Consider the following 22,219-nt stretch of genomic DNA (forward strand, 5'->3'; position numbering starts at 1 on the left):
GGTATATCATGGACGATGCTCACCGTTTCCTGTTAATAAATGGCGTTTTCCAGGATAGCAGAACCAAACTCGCTTTGAAGAACCCTGAATTGCCTTAAATTCGAAGAATCATAGAATTATATATATATATGGTGTAATTTGAGACAAACTCCCATCTCCTCATCAATGCACAGAAGCCTTTATCTTTTCTGATCGTTCATATTTGTCAGAGTTGAAAATCCCCATTCACAATGTTAACAGAACTGTAGAAGAATAGCCAGTGCTATTGACGAGAGGTGTGGATACTGTTTCTGGTTTTTTAATTTTCATACTATACTGTATTACACTGCACTGATATGTTTAAATGTTTCATTGATTGTCCTTGAATCCTCCTGCCACACCTTTGGAGAAGAACCACTGAAGACATAGTAATCTAAGAACAACCCACTAATTCACAAGGAACGATGCAGCCAATGGGAGATTGTTCCCCCTGTTCCCCATAACTGTTTAAGAGCACATTTGGAAGGACTGCAGCCCCATTGTAGAGCACCTGTTTGCATGCAAGTCTCAGATTCAAACACTGGCATCTCTAGGTGGGGTGCAGACACACCCCCTGCCTGAAACCCTGGAGAGCTGCTACTAGCCATTACAGACCCATGGAATGACTCCTGTGTATAAGGCTGTATATGCACCATACGTTTAAAGAACATTCCCCTCCCGCTAAGAATCCTGGGATTCTTTGGGGAGGGGGATGAGTTTTAAATGTATGCTTGTGTACGAAGTGTAGGGCACTTTCTTGTCTCCTTGTGTACCAATATAGCAAAACTCTAAGCTCAATGGAGAAGGCAAGGGAGCCCTCTTGTGGCCAATTCAATATTTGAGTGAGGAAATTCATCTGTCTGTCTGTCTCTAGCTCACACATACGCACACACACACACACACATTTTCCCTTGTGTTAAGAATAATTTTCTTCTACAGATATACTCCCTCGGGTCAGCCAGTCGCAAGAGTGATTAACTAAAAGAAATCATAAGATGCTGTAGCAAGGATTAATATTTAATTATCTTTTACCTCTAGAGAATATGTAGAGTGATTAGATTAATTGCTTGTGACGCTTATTAGAATTACAATAGCAAGGGCTTGCATGGGGTGAAAGCCGAAACATGAGTGCTCAGAGGGTTTGTGGATATTACAGACTGGAGAACAAAAGTCCACTTAAGTACAGTGTTCATATAGAAACAAAGCAGACATTGTACCTCTGTTGTTTCACTTGATGGATGAACATCATCATTAATTGTTATGAATTATGAGAACAATTTGATTCATGCATCGCCTACACCAAAGCCTCCAGGTGGCTCACAGAACTTACAAAATCACAAACACAATATTTAAAATGCATAATTGCATTTCACAGACAACATGAACAAACAACCTTCTCCGTTATATAACTTCCACATAAAAGAAAAATATCTCATAGCAGGACAACAGAAATAGCTACCCTGAAGCAACCATCAGCTAAGAAAAAGATGCTAACCCTAAAACTGTTACCAGTAAAACTAACCGAACTACTAAAAATTATTGAAACTTAATGAAAGGCCTGTGTGTGTGTTTAGTTTGGAGTAAATGCTTATCTTTGGACTGTATGGCTGCATCTGCACAGCAGTTTATTCCATTTACTTGATGTTTCCCTATTTCCACAATATAGCTGAGCTTCTGCATGATGTAAAAGCCACTTCTGTAAATATAGCAGAATATCGCACAAGTTCAACACTCTTTTCTGCTTTACTGGAAATGAGCACTAAACTTATGCTATATTTCTCTTTATTTCCAGAAGTGGATTTTACATTGTGTGGCAATTAATGCTTAAGGAAATGATGAGGAAAAGGAATAAACTGCCATGCGAATGTGACTTAGTCCCACTCCCCAAAACCCCCTCCTGGAAGAGAATTTCAGGCCCCACTCCAAGCTCAGTGGCACAACATCTGGCTTGCAAGCAGAAAGCCTCTGCTTCTATACTCAGCATCCCCAGGTGGGTTATGAGAGACTCATGCCTGAAGACCTGGAGAACTGCTGCCAGTCAGTGTAGACCAGGGGTCAGCAACCTTTTTCAGCCTTGGCCCGGTCCACTGTCCCTCAGACCATGTGGTGGGCCGGACTATCTATCTATCTATCTATCTATCTATCTATCTATCTATCTATCTATCTATCTGGGGGGGAGGATGAACAAATTCCTATGCCCCACAAATAACCCAGAGATGCATTTTAAATAAAAGGACACATTCTACTCATGTAAAAACATGCTGATTCCCGGACTATCCACGGGCCGGATTTAGAAGGCGATTGGGCTGCATCCGGCCCACGGGCCTTAGGTTGCCTACCCCTGGTGTAGACAATATTTAGCTAGAGGAAACAATGGTTTGACTTGGCATAAGCATAGCCATCAACCTTTCCCTTTTCTTGTGAGGAATCCTATTTGGAATAAGGGAATTTCGCTTTAAAAAAGTGAAATGTTGACAGCTATGGGCATAAGGCATCTTCCTAACTTCCTCCACTTCCAATTTCACAAAGGGTATGGGAAAACCTGGGCGGTCATTTTCATTTGTTGAAAATGTCTCCTGTTCACAGTCTGATGTGAGCAGGGTTTCTGCTCACCCTCATTCTGAAAGCCATTGCCGCTGCCATCTCCCACAAGGCTTCTCAGAAATTTTACTTTGTGCAGGGCTTATTCCTTCTGCAATATTTTCCAGCAGATATTGGGCAATGTGGAGTGCCTTCTTCAGGGAGGTTTCTCTGCCCTGCACCAGATTTCCTTCTGATGAAAACAATTTATTTGGTGAAGTTTTTCAGCATGAAGTATGAAGCTGATTTTATTGTATCCAGCTATGCAGCTAAAATCCAGCTATGGATTTTATCATTCTGTTATGCCCTGTTTCTGAGTGGTACTGTAATGCATTTTTAAAAATATTGCTACTTCCCCTGAGCATTTGTAAAATGAAAGGCAGCATGTAGTAATTTTTAAAAACAAAGTATCTATGAAGATGTTTCTGATATATGTCCACTTGTTTTGATGAGTTTGAGATAAATTAGATCATGATCAGTGAAAGAACCTATTCACCAGACCCTCCAAGTGTCCCTATTTTCCAGAGGCATCCCAGATTTAGAGAAGCCGTCCCGGCTTCTGATTTGATCCCAGAATGTCTCACTTTTCCTTAGGATGTCCCTATTTTCATTAGAGAAATGTTGGAGGGTATGGAGTTATCTGACCCCGAGCCAACTGAAAGGAAAGGTTGTTGTTTTTTTTAAAAAAAAGTTTAATGTTTTATTATGTTTTTATATATGTTGGAAGTGGGTAGCTTCCAACATGTATAAGATGAGGGGAGTATAAATAGTAAAATCATCATTATGGAATGGGACGTCCCTATTTTCACCAGAGAAATGTTTGAGGGTACACTATTCACACAAGTCCTTGCAATCAATTCAGTGATTCCTCAGTAGCTGCAGCAAGTGGATGCTCATACAAACACATAGTAGGCCTGACTCATATAAGGGAATTGCCTATCACCAAACTTGGAAACAAAGAAACTGATACGTAATGCTACATAATTTGGTTTCTATTAACTTTTTTAACCCAGTCCACAGCCTAAAATTAGTCTCCAGCTTTGCAAACATAAAAAACTGCTATGATTCTCTTCACCTATGCCTTCTACTTAACCAGTAGCTTGTGTGTTTCACTTAAGGTTGAAAACAGATCTGCATAACTGATGGTATTTATGTTTCTGAACGTGGGGAATAAACTTTGTGTATGATAGATATTCCCACAGAATGGTATTTTAATACTAAGCAAACAAAAATATTATAAGATTTATAGCAGCAAGGTGCCTTATTCTTTTTCAAAAATTGGATGATGACCTAATATTATGACTTTAGCATGCTAAAATGTTGTGCAGTGGGAAAAGAGCTCATACGGGGATACCACCCCATACATGCATGGTAGTGCTAATAGTCACAAGTGATATTAGCTTACTATTTTTTTAAATATTTCTGGTTACCACTCTTTATATAGTCAGTAATGGAGTATTTGAGATAGAGTTCTGCCACATGACAAAGATGGTGATCAGAAATTGCACTGATCTACCAAGGAACATTTCGTGGCATTGTGCACAATTTGCTAAATTAGCATCTTGCAGCTACAACCTCTTTCTGTTTCTCAAGTCGGTTATTTCATTTTAATGATGCAGCCTAGACAAACCAACTGACCTCCTTATAAATCTACCATGACATTAGAGGATAATTACTTTGTGTTTGTCTTTAAAGAACATGTCAATGGTAATCCATCACACAGCTTGTTTACAAGGGAAATCGTGCTCTCATTTTGTAGGAACCGTACGTAATTGCTATTAGCAGTACTCTGCACTTGGAAGTTTGCACTGAGCTTTTCTATCAAATACTCTGCTTTCAAGATTTTGGCTAAGACTCAGGCTACTTTGGCTGTCCCAGATAAAGGGTGAGAGGAAGTATTAGCAACTGGTGCTTCCTTTCTCCCAGGCTGCCAGATTCCATCTGAATAGTCTCCAAATGCTATTTTTGTCCCTGAGATCAGGCTTTCCTATTGCAATGACATGGACCAAGGCCATTTAGCAATGAACTTTGCTGAGGTGGATATTCTCTGGCAATATGAGAGTAACACATTGGCACAACCTTCATTCAATGAAGCTGCAGAAGGCTGGAGAAGCAGAGGTGAAAGCAATGGGTGAGATACCCCTAACCAGTTATTAACTTTTGAACACTGGGACATAGGAAGCTGCTTTTTACTGAGTCAGACCATTGTCTCTACACTGACTAGTAGTGACACTCCAGAATTTCAGACAGGGAACATTTCCAGCTCTACCTGGAAATGAGAGGGATTGAACATAGGACTCTTGGCGTGCAAAGGAGATGCTTTCCTACTGAGCTATGGCCCTTCCCAAAGTTCGGGAACAGAGAGCCTATGGTTGAGGCTGTGCCCACAAAAACTTCCTGGAGAGTAAAGACATTAGAACTTGCCTACTTTGGGTTTTATGGCTTAAATACATAAGTTTAGCGCTGATCAACTTTTCCCCCATTGCATGTTATGGACACTTTTCCGCATTTGTTGCAGAAATAGAAAAGAAATGGATGCCGCACCAACATTTAATAATACCATGATTCGTACGCCAATTTTAAATCTCAGGGGAATGCAGAGAGGCACTCTCAGTGCTTGTCTGGCAGCTTTGGAGACCCACCAAAAATCTGAGCCTAACCATTTTTTTGGAACTGCCTTTTGGGGACTTTGGCACAGAGGGGGATGGTGGTACCTCGGGTTAAGTACTTAATTCGTTCCAGAGGTCCATTCTTAACCTGAAACTGTCCTCAGGTACCTTCTACCTGAGGTACCACTTTAGCTAATGGAGCCTGCCACAGCCGCCATGCTGCCGGAGCACGATTTCTGTTCTCATCCTGAAGCAAAGTTCTTAACCTGAGGTACTATTTCTGGGTTAGCGGAGTCTGTAACCTGAAGCGTATGTAACCTGAAGCATATGTAACCCGAGGTACCACTGTAATTTGAGCATAATTATGCTGATTTTTTATTATTAAAATACTTAATTAATATATGGATCAATGCTCCTGTTCCCAAATCCTTTGGGGATGTAGAAGCTAAAAATATAAATTCTCCAGGGAATCCTTGCTGCAGTTAAAACCCCAGATGTTTAAAAACCAACATTTCTAAGTAGTCAGAAAATAATGCCCCTTCCAAAAAACAAAACTCTACTACTGCTTATTTTTGTTCTCGGTAAAAAGGTTTTGCTGGGTTTTTTTATGGCATTCACACTGAAACCTCACTCTGTGATAGTCACAAAGAGTTAAAGCCTGCAGGAGAATTTAAGGGCTCTTTGGTAATTTGGCACATCAGTTTCATACCACCTATTACTAAACTGCATCAAGATATTAATGTAGTCATCTCTCTTTAGTCTCAATGAATTACAATAAAAATGTCAAACAGTTAGATTATATATGCCATCACAGCCGTATTTGATTGAGTAGAGCTGCAGGCCACGTCCCTTGAATCATACTGATGAAGAATCGGAAAGGCCTGGAGAACTCCACTGTAAATTTATTTCAGTGGGTGAGGCCATTTTACATTCTCACTGCCAGTAATACTGGAATATAAAAAAGAAGGGGGCGGAGGCGGAAAGTCAATTACACAGATGTACTGAACCCATGTAAGAAAGGACATCCTTTGATGTAAATAAAGCAGAGTAACATGCAAGCTAAATATACATGGGGCAAATTATTCTGTTGAAAGAAAAGATAAACATTTAAGTGGAGGGGTAAACTCAAGGGAGTGCAGCTACATGACTTTTTCCCCCTCCACAGCAGGAGTGATGATGTCCTTTGCTAGAGAAGCAGGGTAATCCCTTGCTTTGATTTATTAGGGAAGGTAAACAGCGTTTCTGTGCACTGCTCTGGTTCGCCAGAAGTGGTTTAGTCATGCTGGCCACATGACCCGGAAGCTGTACGCCGGCTCCCTTGGCCAATAAAGCGAGATGAGTGCCACAACCCCAAAATTGTTCGCGACTGGACCTAACGGTCAGGGGTCCCTTTACCTTTTTATATTGCTTTATATGAAACAAAGTCTCAACGTTATTTACAATATATTTTAAAAAATGAACTAAAAACTTCATGAAAACATATTAAAACAATGCACAATACCAGTACAATTACGATTAAAAGCACACATTAAAAATCAGATTAACAACCCAGTCATTTAAGATGTCTGTATGTCTGAAAAAATTAAAACATTCTTACCTGGTGCTGAAATCATGGCTTCCCCAGGGAGAGCGTTCCAAACATAAAGGGCCATCACAGAAAAGGTCTCTTGTCCGCTCACTATGCTTTGCACTTGTTTTGGTGATGGCACCCAAAGAAGGGCCCAGATTATGAATGTAGTCTAGGCAGGTTCATATGGTAAGATGTGCTCAGAAACCTGAGTCATATAGCGTTTTGAAGGTCAAACCCAGCACTATGAATTGAGTCCAGAGACAAATTAGCAGCCATCACAGTCAGGCTAGAACCAGAGTAATATGTTCACGCCTTCCTAGTTGCTGCTGCGTTTGGTTCTAGCTGAAGTTTCTGAACCATCATCAAATGCAGCCCCATGTACAACATATTGCAGTAATCCAGCCTGTAGGCTATCAGAGCATAGACAAGAAGCAAACCTTTCCCCTTTCAGACAAAGTCACAGCAGGGCCAGTTGAAGTTGATAGAAGACACTCCATGTCCTGCATTGGATGTCACTTCCTGCCCACAGCAGAAGGTGGTCACTGAACTTCACCACTGAATTATCACCATGTCCAAACTGGCCCCGAAAAACTTCTATCTTTTCATAATAAGGAAGCTCTTACCAATCAGGTTAGGATACAAATACAAATAATTTGCAAAGTTCTCTTATTTTCACTCAGCAAGTTACTCCAGTATGGCACATTTACAGCACTGCAATTTTGTAATATCTTCTCGGAAAACTACCCATCACACAAAATTACGCTCTTGTCCTTTAATATTATTAATAAAATTCAATCACAGGTCCCTTCATTCACTTTTTTGAAAGGTTACATAGGTTTAAGCAGTGCCATTTTTTCTCCTGCCGAAATATATTATGAAATGCCATTACTGTTGTAAAAGCTAATTGATAATGTGATTTGTTATGTTGCTGAGACATAATTCAGAAAGTTATTTTAAAGGCTTTGATACATGAACAGCACTAACTGTTTAATATTTCTTGTGAGAATAGACACAATGCATCAGGTTTGAAAAAATGTGTTGCTGTGTGAATGAAATATTTCTGGAAGCTTTTATTCTTGTTGTTTGGGTTTTTGCCAATGGCTTTCTAGTGGAAAGCTCCTATTTTTTATACTGTTTCTGTTAGAATGTATCCATCGGTCCTTAGTGGATTTGTGTGTGTGCATATGTGTTAACAGAAAGGAATAAATAAAGGTTTAATAGATAATTAAAATATAGTAGCACATTTTAAAGAGCTTCATTTCTTTAAAATGAAGCTAAATTTTATGAGCAATATACTTACTTGTAAGACATATTTCTGACTTCTTCCCCGTATGACCCTGAAAAATGGTTGGCTTTAAATTTACGTTCAAGGTATTTTTCAGAATAAGATGATTATCAAATCACTTGTTCACCTCAAATCAATGTTAACGATTGTTGTAGCTATTATTTGGAGCACCTTAGCAAAAGTTTCCATTTTTTTGTAGGTTTACAATATTCATGGGACTCTTAAGTAGAAGCATTGTTTGAGAAGTTATTTCGGAAAGCCTTATGTAGTGGCTATGATTTTGAAAACATTTACAGCTCAATCTTTTACTTGTCTATTCAGAAGTAAGTCTAGACATAATTCAATTGGGCTTACTTCCACCCAGATAAGTAGTTATAGAACTGCATCTTTACAGAGTTATGATTCGAGTGATTTAATGTGCATTTACTGCAAGTCAATAGACATAGTGTCAGGTCTATTTATGTCAGTGGACTAATCAAAAGGAATGTTCAGCATTCCTATGTTGAGCATAGACCTGGGCAATATATTAATATATTAATATATTGCCCAGGACCGGTATGGGGGGGGGGGACCGTGATGACAGCTTCACTCAATGGTATATCGCTGGTGAAACCATCACGGCTCTTGAGTCCCTCTGCCTTCATCGCCCAGAGCGCTGAGGGACAAACTAACTGGGAGCTGGAGGCAGAGGAACTCAAGCGGTGGTGGTATCAGCAGCAATATACCGCTGGTGAAACTGCCACCGCACTCTCTCTCATTGCTCTCCCACCCCCAGTGGAGCCTGGCCAAGGAGCTGGGGTGAAAGCGCCTCAGCTCCTATGGTGAGAGTTGCAGCCGTTTCCCCAAGCACCTCACCAGCTGGGGCCAATGCAGCTTTTCTCAACACTGCAGTTTTTTGCCAAACCACGATTTTGGCTGGCAATACACCACAATGTTGAAAACCCAACATCGCCCAGTCCTGGTAGAGCATCGCTTGAGTGCTCCTTTGACAGAGTCTTCACTGAAGACTTGAACTTCAGCACAGCTGAAGTGATGGCCACCAGCTTGGACGGCTTTAAAAGAGATTCATGGAAGATGAGACCAAGGCTACTAGCTATGATGACAATCTCCTACCTCCACTGTCAGAGGCAGCATGCCTTTGAATTCCAGTTGCTGGGTATCAGAAGTGGAAAGACTGCTATTGCACTCAGGTCCAGCCTGCAGGCTTCCCATAGGCATCTGGTGGACCATCATGAGAACAGGACGCTGCAACAGATGAACCTTTGTCCTGATTCAGCACAATTCCTATGTTCTTATGGATGCTTTTAGGGGAGATTCATGCACTGCAGGAGTTTGGACTAGATAACCCTTGGGGTCTCCCCCAACTCTACAATTCTGTCATTTTGGGCTAAGACACAATCAATGTGAGCATCTGTGTAGGGTAAGTACTTCTGAGAAGTCATAAAAAGACTAGTAGATATATCATCGAAGGGCAGCATTTCTCCATAGGCTCATCCCCAGGTAGTCACAAGACTGCTGTCAGATAACTAAAATCAAATAATAAGTAATACAGAGATCTAAAAATGTGTAAGTGTTACACAGCCTTTCCCCCCTTGCAATGGCGGCATTGCAACCCTGGACATTACTACCTGCAACTTTCTTAATTATGGATGTGCCAGTCCTTCTAGGATGGGATCCCAAAATTGATCATTTGGCCCCATCTCAAGACAAAGGAGGGTGTGTGCTTTCTATGGATTTGGTAAAGGTAAAGGTAAAGGTACCCCTGCCCGTACGGGCCAGTCTTGACAGACTCTGGGGTTGTGCGCCCATCTCACTCAAGAGGCCAGGGGCCAGCGCTGTCCGGAGACACTTCCGGGTCATGTGGCCAGCATGACATCGCTGCTCTGGCGAGCCAGAGCTGCACACGGAAACGCCGTTTACCTTCCCGCTAGAAAGCGGTCCCTATTTATCTACTTGCACCCGGAGGTGCTTTCGAACTGCTAGGTTGGCAGGCGCTGGGACCGAGCAGCAGGAGCGCACCCTGCCGCAGGGATTCGAACCGCCGACCTTTCGATCAGCAAGTCCTAGGCTCTGAGGCTTTAACCCACAGCGCCACCTGTGTCCCTATGGATTTGGTAACTACATCAAAGACTATGTCACAACAGGACGCATAGTGAAGTATTATTCATATTATTTTTTTAAAAAATCTCAGTGTGCATTTCTAGACGTTACAAATTTGGCTCTTGGATGTTGTAGTAGTGGGGTACCTTTTAGCTGGCCTTTTTATCTATTCAAGATTTTCTAGATTGTTTGATACTACGTGTGCTTTGTACACTACCTTCACCAAATATAAATTCCAGGCATTTCTGTGTGTTCCCCTATTGTATTACTGACAAACATTTCCAGTATCTCGTGCTCAAGAAGTCAAGATTCTCAGTCTGTAGTTTCCTGGATCTGGACATTACTCTTTATCAGTGCTTTATGATAAAGTAGGGCTGTCAGGCCATGAAGAAATTTTTGGACTTACTCATCCATCTTTTTGACAGAGGATGCTGACGTAGTTGCCAAGGCCAAAGCATCTATTATACATGGGAACATTTTGGGGGAAAACACTTTGGAAGATTAAATATTTTGCACCAACTGCATAAAGAAAACGAACATTTGCAACCTTTCAAATTAGCTCATTATACCTTGATGTTAGGCAGACGGACAATCATCCTTAATCTTTGCTTGCCTGATGCCTGTTTTCTTCATCACTGTAGCGTTTATTTCTTCCCTTTAAAAAAAATAAATACAAAAACCACTATAAACAGCCAAGACACAAACCTCTCAGATGATGAGTACTGTCTGTAACATGTTGCTAAAAACTTATATTCTTTTGTACCTTCTCATTCTGTGATGTTGCTTGGCAGCATGGACTTTTTTATTGGGCTCACCTACATTTTCAAGGAAGTGTATTGCTCAGAGTTCTGGAAGTTGCTATTGTCTCTGTGCGTGAAGAAGTAACACCTGCCTTCACAGGAACACAAAGAGCTGCTATAGTCAAACTATTGGTTCCTCTACATTAGTATTGTCTACACCAGGGGTCAATAAACTTTTTCAGCAGGGGGCCGGTCCATTGTCCCTCAGACCTTGTGGGAGGCTGGACTATATTTTGAAAAATATATATGAACGAATTCCTATGCCTCACAAATACCCCAGAGATGCACTTTAAATAAAATCACACATTCTACTCATGTAAAAACACCAGGCAGGCCCCACAAATAAATAAATAAAAGGACACATTCTACTTATGTAAAAACACACTGATTCCTGGGTTGTCTGCAGGCCGGATTTAGAAGACGATTGGGCCGGATCCAGCCCCCGGGCCTTAGTTTACCTACCCATGGTCTACACTGAGTGGCACCAACTCTCCAGGGTTTTAGATAGCAGTATTTTCCAGGCATTCCTGCAGATGCAAGGGACTCACTATGGGACCTTCTGCATGCAAACAATAAGCTGTACCTCTAAATTATGGTCCTTTCCAGGTTTTTATTTTGGGGGCAGATTTTGAACAGGAAACATTGCCAGGAAACATGGCTTCTTCCTTTTCAGATGATAGCCATAGCCACAATGTTCCTTTACAAATGATTGAAGCTATTTCCAAAGCATTACATTGCAAAATAAATAAATAAAAATCAATTAATTTGAAAATACAAACAAGGGAAAATATCAAAATGAAATGATAACATAGTGATAAGCAAAAGCATGCATGTTTCCAAGCTACATTATTTTATAGTGGAAGTTCATTGGATTTCGCTTTTCTGATAAGCTGTCTTGTGGGGGGGGGGGTCTGTGGAAAAGTGAAAGTGCACTTATTTATATCCATGGATGAACTTTTAAAAAGTATTGCTACAGATGTCATGATTTTGTAATACTATGCCACAAATCCTTATCAGTTTCTAATTAACTTTAGCATAGCAGGAGAGCCAAGAATACTATTTTCCGGTGACATGTTAATGCCTTTAAAATGAACACAAATAATTTATCGTGTGGAACAGGCATGCCTGGATTGCTAAGAAAGAAATATTCAGAACTTTTGGGAGATTAAGTGGTAAATGGATTTTTGCAATTTCTCTTGATGTTATGTTTTTCCTATTAAACCCCAGGAAACAGAAGAGTAAAGAAAATGCAGAATTTCCATAGGAGAATGTCTCTAAGATATATGCTGATTTAAAGTTAATTTCAAAACTTTGGCTGATATCACTGCAGTTCACAACGTGTGGTTTTATATTCTTAAAGTGTTACAAGAAAAATAACGAACAAGATTGCCAGTAAAACAGCACATTGGCTTCGATCCAGAGAAGACCGAGAGGAGTTCCAGTCATATAACAAGGTTTGTCTACCTTTTTGCTGCAGCTATTCCTGACAGTAGAGATGGGGGAGAAATCAGATGCAGTTCAAATTTAAAGGAGAACCTACCCAATTCACACTTTCATATATAACACATGAACCAAAATACAAGCCATCCTTCAAAACCCACAATTCTCCACATTTTGTAATGCTGCGCTCTGGCCATGTAACGTGTACAAAAATGCACACACTAGGGTAAAGTGTGAATTAAAATGCATATGTTCATCAAAATAACATTTGAAATGCATTACATTAGGGGGAATTGCTGTGCAAAAAAAAAAAAGGTAAAATTCCATACAAACTTTAACAAAACTTCAGAGTGATGGGGGAATGTGGAGAACAAAACTTAAGACTGGAATAATGAGAAAGTGAAACTGGCAGATTCATCCATCCCTACCTGGCAGCCAGGGACCCTTCAGAATGGTGCTTGATGCATTGCGAGAGTGCTGCAGTTTCAGGGGAGAATCAATGGAAATTCAGCACCCCCTTCTTGAGGAAGCAAAAGTGCCTTGCATTTATACAAGTGGCTTTCTAGATCTCACCAATAACTTTAAGACCTTGACTGCGATGGAAACGCCATTGATTAGTTCACATCCTGAGGGGCAGCAGAACTTGGACCAAACACTTTAGATTCTGAGCCCAGTCTTGCAACCTGAGATCCTTTAACTGCAGATGCTCAGCTTCAAATCTGAGGCTATTTGTACATCCAAACATGCATTCTTTCACTGAACTGCAGAAGCACCCAAGTAATAGAGCAGAGCAATGCTACAGCTTATCGACTGTATGTTATTTGTAAGTTATAAAGTATACATCATTTCTGAAAAAGTATATGTATCCATCTATGCAAAGCAATGCTTCCAACAGCGACCTGTCTTTGAAAGTACAATGACTGACACACTACATTTCCCCCAGAACTGGCCTTGTGTTATTTCCTTTTGGTTGAGAAACAAAGCCTTAAACTTGAGTGCAGTGCTTGCTCAGATAAATGACCCACCACACACGTCTAAACCCAACAAGCACACTTTATTTGTAACCTCACATACATGATATTTACACAGTTGGTCTGCTACTGTCAATATAGATGGTTGTACGAAGGGTTACTGAAGCGTACAAAACTGGAACAAACGGGTACTTTCCCTCCTAGGTTAGCATACTAAACTTGTTTTGAAATGCACTGTTGTGATCACTAGGTGTCAGTATAGTGCTATTTGTACAGCTAATAGTACTATGGCGGCATGTAGTAGTGTCACACACACAATTTAGCTTGTGAGTACACATAAGGGGGGAAACAGGCCTCAAAATCTACAGTGAAAAGTCCTGGGCAAATCGGAAACATTCAATAGCAAAAAAACATTTAATGCATATTTAAATTCAAAAGAGCCACTAAGCACAGCTCAAACTTTTATAAACTCTTATTTTTATCAAACTACAGCAAAAATAGTTTTACTTCACAATCTAACCATATTTAGAGCTCCATATTTCCATACTTTCCATATTTCATAAAGAAATTGGTTGTGAATCACACAAACATCATGTTGGGCAGCCCATATAAAACGGTATTAAGAGCTGATGGCTGTGGGGCAGGATGCACTAGCCCACCGGGACTTTCTCTCTGGTCTTCTTTCTTGTCCTCAGGGGCATCCAGCTCCACTAGAAACACAGTTCAGAACAAATAATTAAAAATTTCTTTTAGCTGTAGAGATATTTTAAAGAAACCAAGAGCATGATCCTGTTCAAGTTAAGCAGTTTTAAGCAAATGCTTCTAATGGAAGAGATTTAAACATGCACCCAACTTTCCTATTGACATCAAATGGATTTAAAGGGGCTTAACATTGGCTGAATGATGCCCAGAGTTTTAATGTCTACTTGCTTAGATACCTCTCCCTTTAGGCCTGTTCAGGTGCTACATATAGTGGAGAAGGAGAACTCTTAACATAGTTTTAGTCCTGGACTATATATACATTACCATGTATGGATATACACTTGTCTATCCATATATTCATTTTTCATATAGCAGTGTTCAGAAATCACTGAAATCCCTAAGAACTGCATGTAATCAGATCTAAAATTAACTCATAAAATAACCTAGTGACCAGAAACTTTGCTAAACATTAAAGAACTGTCTGCATTAAATACCATAAAGCTAGATACTATCAAAGGGTAGCTAATCCTAATGTTAACTGTTGGGAAACCATCTCTTCTGACAGAGAGAAACTGTTATTGGCTACATACATACTATAACTTTAAAGGCACTGTATCCCTTATAGAGAAACAGTTATAAGCAACTCTTAACCAACTACAGTGCTCAGAATTCTTTGAAGGGGGAAATGTGCTTCCAACAACCTTTGACAGCAAAAGGCTTCCCCGTCTTGAACTTACAGAAACCGCTGGTCACTGGTGACAAGTAAACATTCCTGTTACAATTATCTCTAGTCATTTCCCCCCGTGAGGCAAATAACAGGTTTGGGGAGCCAATTTTAATTAGGAAAATAGAGAGCAGGGATGGCGTTAACCCCCCTTCCCTGGTGCCACAGTCAAGGACTGCTTTGGGACCCCTAGGTCTGCTATTAATTTCTTTTCAACTATGAGAGAATCTAATTCTGGATCTCCTGTGTCACATTTAGCTTGGACCTTTGAGTCCTTTTTTGTAGTAAGTAAATAGGAAAAACGTTGGCATTACAGCTGTGTATAGAAATATAATTTGGTTATTTTGATGGCTCAGCACAAACCCAGTATTCAGAGGAGCATCTGTTCTTAGCGCTGGAGCTATGTACAGATATGCTCCTTTGAGAAAAAATAATACCTTCCTTATGGGAGACATTTCACTCTCTCTTTTTCACACACACTCTTTTAAATATATGCATCTTTCAATATGTGATTTTTTAAAACCCCGCTTGGTGTCTTCAATATGAGGATAGCAAATTGCTTAGATGAGAGTGATACCATTTCTATCAGCAAGCTCAGCAGTTCCGGTGCTTGTAATATACAATATAATGGCATTTTAACCAAATAAGAAAATGGTGAGAAGAAAATGGTGGAAGATTTTGATCTGTTCACACTTCAATCTGTGTACTTTATTTTAAAAACTTTTAAATCTTACTTTTCGGAGGTTCATCCACAGCACTCTTACTCCTTTGAAGAAAACGAACAGCCTGTCCAGTTGTCTTGCCTACTTTGATAAAATCTGCAAAGAAACATAATAGTTTTATAACTGAACACACTCAAAAGAAAACATGGAGGCGGAACCTGCAGTTTTCTTCTAAATTTGCAAATGACAGCTCAGTCTTAACCAGAGTTAGGTGCATGTAAGCCCACTGAAATCAATGGCCTTTTGAAATCCTGTGGACCAAGCTATACTTCAGATTATGCACACATTTAAGAACTGAGGTTAAATTGGTCACATTTGTTTCCAAGAAAAAGCAATACTGAAGCTCCAATTAGAATGTGTTCCTTATCAGATCAAGGTCCTGCACTGCCTTCTTGCAAAAAGTTGTTCCCCTGCTGCTATTTGCTGCAAAACGTAAGTACTATTTTGGACAAATAGAAGCCGGGGGAAGTTTTGATAGGAAACCAGCCCAGGGCACAAATTTCGATTGGGAGCAAGTTCCCACTGCTCTAGGCCTTTCATGAGTACAGACCCCCAAATGCCCCTATTTTCCAGGGACAGTCCAGGATTTACAGAAGCAGTCCTGGTTTCTGATCCAATCCCAGAATATCCCACTTTGCCTTAGGACGTCCCTCTTTTCATTGGCGAAATGTTGGAGGGCATGGTAGAATATCCGTATTGTCGTCAGAGCGTATGGAGTTATGTGACCCAAACTAAGGAGATAAGTGCAACTTATAGTAGACATCTGAAGGCAGCCTTGTATAGGGAAGCTTTTAAATGTTTTATTATGTTTTTATATATGTTGGAAGCTGCCTAGAGTGGCTGGGGTAACCCAGTAAGATGGGCAGGGTATAAATAATAAAATGATGATGATGGAGTAGGATATCCCTATTTTCATCAGAGTATAGAAGCTTCATTTGTTCACATCTAAGCATGGACACTAACATCACCATTGACAAAAAGGCATTAGGCTCAGCTGTTTTAAGAAGCTTGCTATTACACACTTTCACATAAGCTTTCCATTTTTGTCGCATTCTCTTCCAGGGTCGTATACCATTGGTTAGCTATGACAGAACGCACTCCAGCAAGGCTCAGAAAGATTGTTGTCTCTGTTGGCTTTTCCAGAGAGAGGCGTACAGAGCTAAAAAAAGAAAAGAAAAGAAAAGAAAAAAGAAATGCAATGAATGAAAAGTACAGGTACAGATATTCTTAAATGACCTGAAGAAAAGAGACAAAACCTGTTCATTAAAATTTTATCAGTTCACAAGAATAGAAAGTGAACTGCATTTTTCTTAACTTTTTCTCTCTAGCATGTCTGGCATTAAATATGTTACCGTATTTTTCGCTCTATAGGACGCACTTTTCCCCTCCAAAAATGAAGGGGGGAAGTGTGTGCGTCCTATGGAGCGAATGCAGGCTTTCGCTGAAGCCTGGAGAGCGAGAGGGGAGGTGCGCACCGACCCCTCTCGCTCTCCAGGCTTCAGGAAGCTCTCCACAAGCCTGCAGAGTCTGGAGGGAACTCCTGCCAGGCTCTGCAGGCTTGTGGATAGCTGCCTGCAGCCCGAAGCCCGGGGAGCATGGCGCTGTGCACCCTGGGCTTTGGGCAGCTCTCCACAAGCCTGCCTCCACTCCCGCTGGGCTCCCAAGGCTTGCGGATAGCAGCCTGCTGTCCCCGAAGCCGAAACAGCGAGACGGGGCAGTGCAGTTGTCTCGCTGTTCCAGTTTCGGGATGGCTGTGCAAAGCCTCCGCAGCGAGGCGGGGTGAAGGCACCCCGCCACCCTGCGGAGGCTACAAAGGATGTCCCCGAAGCCTCAAGCCTTTGGAGTGCAGCTGCGCTCCAAAGACTTCAGGGATCTTTGAGGCTGGCGGTGGGGGAAAGCAGCGCTTCCCCCCACCGCCAGCCCCACAAGCTTGGGGGGGGCAGCAGCAAGGCCTGCTCTTGAACGCACCTTGTTTTTGACGGGGGGAACAAGATTTTTTTTTTTTCCTATTCTCCCCCTCCTATGGTCCGGTGCGTCCTATGGTCTGGTGCGTCCAATAGAGTGAAAAATACGGTATATAGAGTTCTCTGGCTGTCTTACAATAAATAAGTTTAAAAGAATTTAAATACAAAATCATCATCATCATCACCATCATCATTTTATTTGTATGCCGCCTTTCCATAGTTAAAACAACGCTCAAGTCGGCTTACAACATGACAAGAATTGCATAATTACCAACATAACAAAAGTCATAAACAATAAAAAAAACACATCAAAAGGTACACAACCAAATGGAAAACAATTCCACATAAATCATAAAATCTAAAACTAAGAAGACAGCATTAATATCACAATTTAAAATGACGTAGATAAAAAATAAAAGCAATTTAAAAAACAAAACAAAGCAGCAGCAGCACTCCTTTATGGAGCCTGTCAGGCCCCGCCCCAAGCCAGGTGGAGAGAAGCAGGGCATAAAACATATAGGGACTGTGATCCTGAGATCGGGTTTAGCTGGCCTTTAGGGGGCAGACAGAAGCATAGCATTGATCTCTGGGGCCCAGAGTCTGTCATGATGGGCTGCAATCATCGCCAACCCTGGGACTGGGTGAGCGGCCATTCCTGACAGCAAAGAATGAGGAATTTAGGTTGCAATCATATGCACACTTTCCTGGGAATAAGTTCCATTGAACTCTGTGGCACTTACTTTGGAGTAGAGGAAGTATAGGACTGCCTTGCACACAATGACCTTAAAACTTATGCCGATCTTACCTTTTAAACCCATCGAGGTTTATCACTCGTGCAGTACTTGGTTTTGAATGCACGAGGTCTGAAAGTATCACCAACTGACACTCTGTGGGAAGGGAAGCAATAATATGAATGTTAGACTTCAGTAGCATCTTGGATCCAAAGATACATGAGCAGAAAATTGCTTGTCTAACAAGGCTTTAATATTCCACATTCCTCAATGCAGACCCCTGTGAAATTATCCAAAATGGTATGGTGTATGACATGGGGGCAGTGGAATTTAGGCAGAAATCAGGGGAGGCAGTGATGGACATTGGGAACCCCAAGGTTTCAAGAAGTATTTTAAAAACCTTGATAAAAGAGCTTAAGGGAACAACTTCCTAACAGTCAATAAGGACTGAGCATGCTCAGTGGTTGTGGAATGCTGATCAACCAGAGGTAGGTAACAGAAAACCTGGTGTGGTGGCTGTGGAACAAAATGTAGCATGTTGAAGAAGCATGGCTGATGCATTGGAACACATTTTGTTTCAGGCCATTCACTGCTATGTTTGCCTTGCTAGTCCTGCCATCAAGATATAATAAAACTGTGCAGGGTTGAACAGTCAGTTGTTAAGGCACATCATCCCAAGACCACTCCATGGAACAGAAATTTGCTCCATTATTCAGAAAGTGTGCCTCAAAGGATGATCCCCCACAATACAGAGTTGTAAGTACCCCATCTGATGTAAATCTCATGCTGTGGGAGCGGCTAATGGCTCCTTTCTGATACCTTAAAATTCCCAGGCCACATGAGAGAGGCCCATGCTGTGCCTCCCTCTTCCCTACATCAGCGGTGCTCCCAATTCCAGAAAAACAAAAGCTGACAAGGGGATGAGGTCCAATTTGGGTGCCTTCCACCTTGCCCAAGCTTCTGATTTTACCTATACGATGTGAGAAGAAACCATGCTTACAGCAGCTTTTGTGTTAATAATGCAATTTGCACAGGGACCACAAATTAAATCACCTTTGAATGCCAACTTTTGCAGAAAGCTGATCTAACACTTGTAATAATAAAACCACATATTTCAATCTGAGTAAATAGAATTTTGTTATGATCTGCAAGGAAAGCAAACAGCCTTTTTCAGCTTCATATAATCACCTGGGATATTCATAGCAACTAATCTTTCAAGTAATGTATATAAGAGAAATCTTGCCAGTCCAGAGAAGATAAATGCACTGCAGTTGTTCAGTAAGTATTCCCAGTCTGCTTGACTGAAAGGGGGAGGGAAAAAAGAACAGTCAAAACTTTAGTCTGCACTGTATACTATTAAATTGTATTAGCATGATGTTCTGCTACTTTAAGCAGCTCAGCTCAGCTCTAGAAAACATTACATTTAAAGAAATATGATCAGTTTTCATCAACTATGTGCCCTAGTGCCAGGAATACAGTCGTACCTTGGAAGTCAAACGGAATCTGTTCCGGAAGTCTGTTTGACTTCCAAAACGTTTGAAAACCAAAATGTGGCTTCTGATTGGCTGCAGGAACCTCCTGCAGCCAATCAGAAGCTGCGGAAGCCCCGTCGGACATTCGGTTTCCCAAAGAGCATTCACAATCCGGAACAATCACTTCTGCGTTTGCTGTGTTTGGGAACCAAAAAGTCCGACTTCCAGGGCATTTGGGATCCAAGGTACAACTGTACTTGGAAAAGCAGCAACAGATGGTGTGGTGGAGCATGGCTCCTCACTTGACCTCCAGCTGGCTGCATTGCTGCTGTTTATCAGGAGGCAGAGAGGAGTAGCGGGGAGGCAGCGGCAAGGTTAGCACAGAGCAAACGCACCACTGGGAGCATCAGAGAGGCACTTGCACTGCACTGACCTTGCCACCCCCCAGTAAGCAGCAGCAAGATGCTGACTGGCGGTCAGGTAAGTGCTGCCACCCCACTCCACCTTACCCCCTGCTACTGTGCGAACTGTGCATGAAGAGGAAAATAATTTAGAATTCTATTTTTACGGATAGGAAGAGTATCCGTATTAAGTGTATAAGGGCATGCCTGTGCATGTGCTTTCTAAATTCTGAAAGTAGCTGCCGACTGTTCCCTGTTACTTTTCTTCCTTTGGTTATTTTTATTGCAAAGGACTGACCCGCTCGGGCTTAAGAAGGTAAGATGAACCTGCTGGATCAAGCCAATGGTGCCCCATCCAGCACCCCGTTCTCACAATGGCCAACCACAATGGCCAATGCAAGAAACCTCTCTCCCCTCCTGCAGTTTGCAGCAACCGGTATTCAGGAGCTGACTGCTTCTGCCTATGGAGCTAAAACACAGCCATCAGGGTTAGCAGCTATGGGCTGAGTTTGACTAATCTTCTTTTAAAGTCATCCAAGTTTGTGGCCACCAGTGCCTCTTGTGGGAGTCAATTCCATAGTTAAGCTTTGCACTGTGTGAAGAATGCCTTCCTTTGTCTGTCCTGAAGCTTCCAGCGTTTAGCTTCATTGGATGTTCCTGAGTTCTGGTGTAATGAAAAAGGAAGAAAAAATGTCTCTCTATCCACTGTCTCCGTACCAGGCATAATTTTACACACCTATCCCAGGTCACTCCTTACTCACAATTTGGGCGGGGTATGTATGTATGTATGTATGTATGTATAAATAAATAAATATTTCCTAAACTAAGAAGTCACAAAGGTCAAGCAACTTTAAGCCCCATTCTTTACAATGGGAAAATTTCTTAAACCACACACTGCAATCAGGGGGACCTGAAAGCGACTAAATTTTGGCTGGATTCCCTCCCCGCAACAGCCTTGTTTTGACTTCTTTACTAGCAGCATATGAACAAACATATTAGGCATTCGTTTAGGTATTTTAAAAAAATGCGCAAAATTAATGAGAAACAAACTTACATACCTTGCAAATTGTGTGTTACCCATAATTCCATCCCAACGGAGTGTAAACGGCTCAAATTTCTCTAGGAGTGTCTTAAATTTTTGTGCAGGATTATCTGATTCTGAGCATACAATTTTTTGTCATTAGGAACATGGGGTTTTCCAGTGCTTACACACCCACCCACCCACTCTGTATAATTTTAAGCAGCTGTAGCTTTAAAAAAGAGTATTACAGTAGCTTTGTAAATAAGCCTACAAAGGTTAGTAGCCTACCCAAAAAAAGTTACTAGCCTGCTAACAGGGCAGTAGTTTGTGTTTTCATGCTGACCATAGAAGACTGGAAATGCAGACTTCTAGCAACTTAGGAGAGTAGGGTTTGTTTGTTTTTCTTTTAAGTGCCTTCTACTCAGTGGACTATTAGAGGAGGGTCTAGATTCTTCTCCGCTAGCCTGCTTTGTTTCCATGTTGGTTTCAGAGGAAGGATTTTTCTCTTTCCACAACTAGCACACTAGCCAACAGGCTGAAGCAGTAGGCTCAGAGTGATCTGTCGTTCCTTTGCCAGCCTGCTCGCTTGCCTATGGCAGCAGGATGATTTGTTCAACGCAAGACTACAACACCAACTTTTTCAGATATTACAGTTATCACATGGAGCTTTCTGCATGCAAAAAGAGGACCTTTAAAAAGTGACTTTCTTTCATATATAAAATAAAACCAGGTCATTCTCTTTCAACCATAAACTGTAGCCACTTTAAAACCTACATATTAGGTGCACAGTGTTTGAAAATGGTTTCACTGATGTTGAAAAAAAGAAAATAGAGTTCTAGGTTGATTTCTACTACAGCTATTGTAATGGCAAACAAGTTATAATATACAAAGTTTACCTCTTTCTGTTACATCATTATATGGATCCACAACATCTGAGGCATACCATTAAGAACATGCAAATGAGGGGTGTCAAATTTAAATATAATTAACTACATACAACTCCTCCCCCTTCCTCCAGTTTTGATTGGGTGCAGGAATCAGAAACAAAGCCAGTGGCACCCTCAGCATCTAATCCTTTTGTGTCACCTTTTGATACCTTCCCTGAAGAA

At 41.2% G+C, this 22,219-nt stretch overlaps 1 protein-coding gene and 1 long non-coding RNA gene across 3 annotated transcripts in view; both read right to left on the reverse strand.

The window, feature by feature from the left end:
• LOC309370772 overlaps positions 1 to 7,628 on the reverse strand; it is a 29,262-nt gene extending 21,634 nt beyond the window's left edge. The window contains exon 1 of the long non-coding RNA XR_014168675.1: positions 6,805 to 7,628. This is a non-coding gene — a long non-coding RNA (uncharacterized lncRNA). The remainder of the gene's footprint in view (positions 1 to 6,804) is intronic.
• Positions 7,629 to 13,437: 5,809 nt separating this feature from the next.
• The window catches only part of CFAP46 (cilia and flagella associated protein 46), a 79,181-nt gene continuing 70,399 nt past the window's right edge, over positions 13,438 to 22,219 (reverse strand). For both annotated transcript variants that reach the window (XM_081912595.1, XM_081912594.1), the window contains exons 55-61: positions 22,007 to 22,042; positions 21,148 to 21,247; positions 19,405 to 19,517; positions 18,291 to 18,372; positions 16,544 to 16,680; positions 15,534 to 15,617; positions 13,438 to 14,083 (exon numbers count right to left, since the gene is read on the reverse strand). In XM_081912595.1, the coding sequence (XP_081768721.1) occupies positions 13,953 to 14,083; positions 15,534 to 15,617; positions 16,544 to 16,680; positions 18,291 to 18,372; positions 19,405 to 19,517; positions 21,148 to 21,247; positions 22,007 to 22,042 (683 nt within the window). In that variant the 3' untranslated portion in view covers positions 13,438 to 13,952. The remainder of the gene's footprint in view (positions 14,084 to 15,533; positions 15,618 to 16,543; positions 16,681 to 18,290; positions 18,373 to 19,404; positions 19,518 to 21,147; positions 21,248 to 22,006; positions 22,043 to 22,219) is intronic.

This window comes from Podarcis melisellensis (genome assembly GCF_964234715.1).
Source record: "Podarcis melisellensis genome assembly, chromosome: 5".
Lineage (NCBI taxonomy): Eukaryota > Metazoa > Chordata > Lepidosauria > Squamata > Lacertidae > Podarcis > Podarcis melisellensis.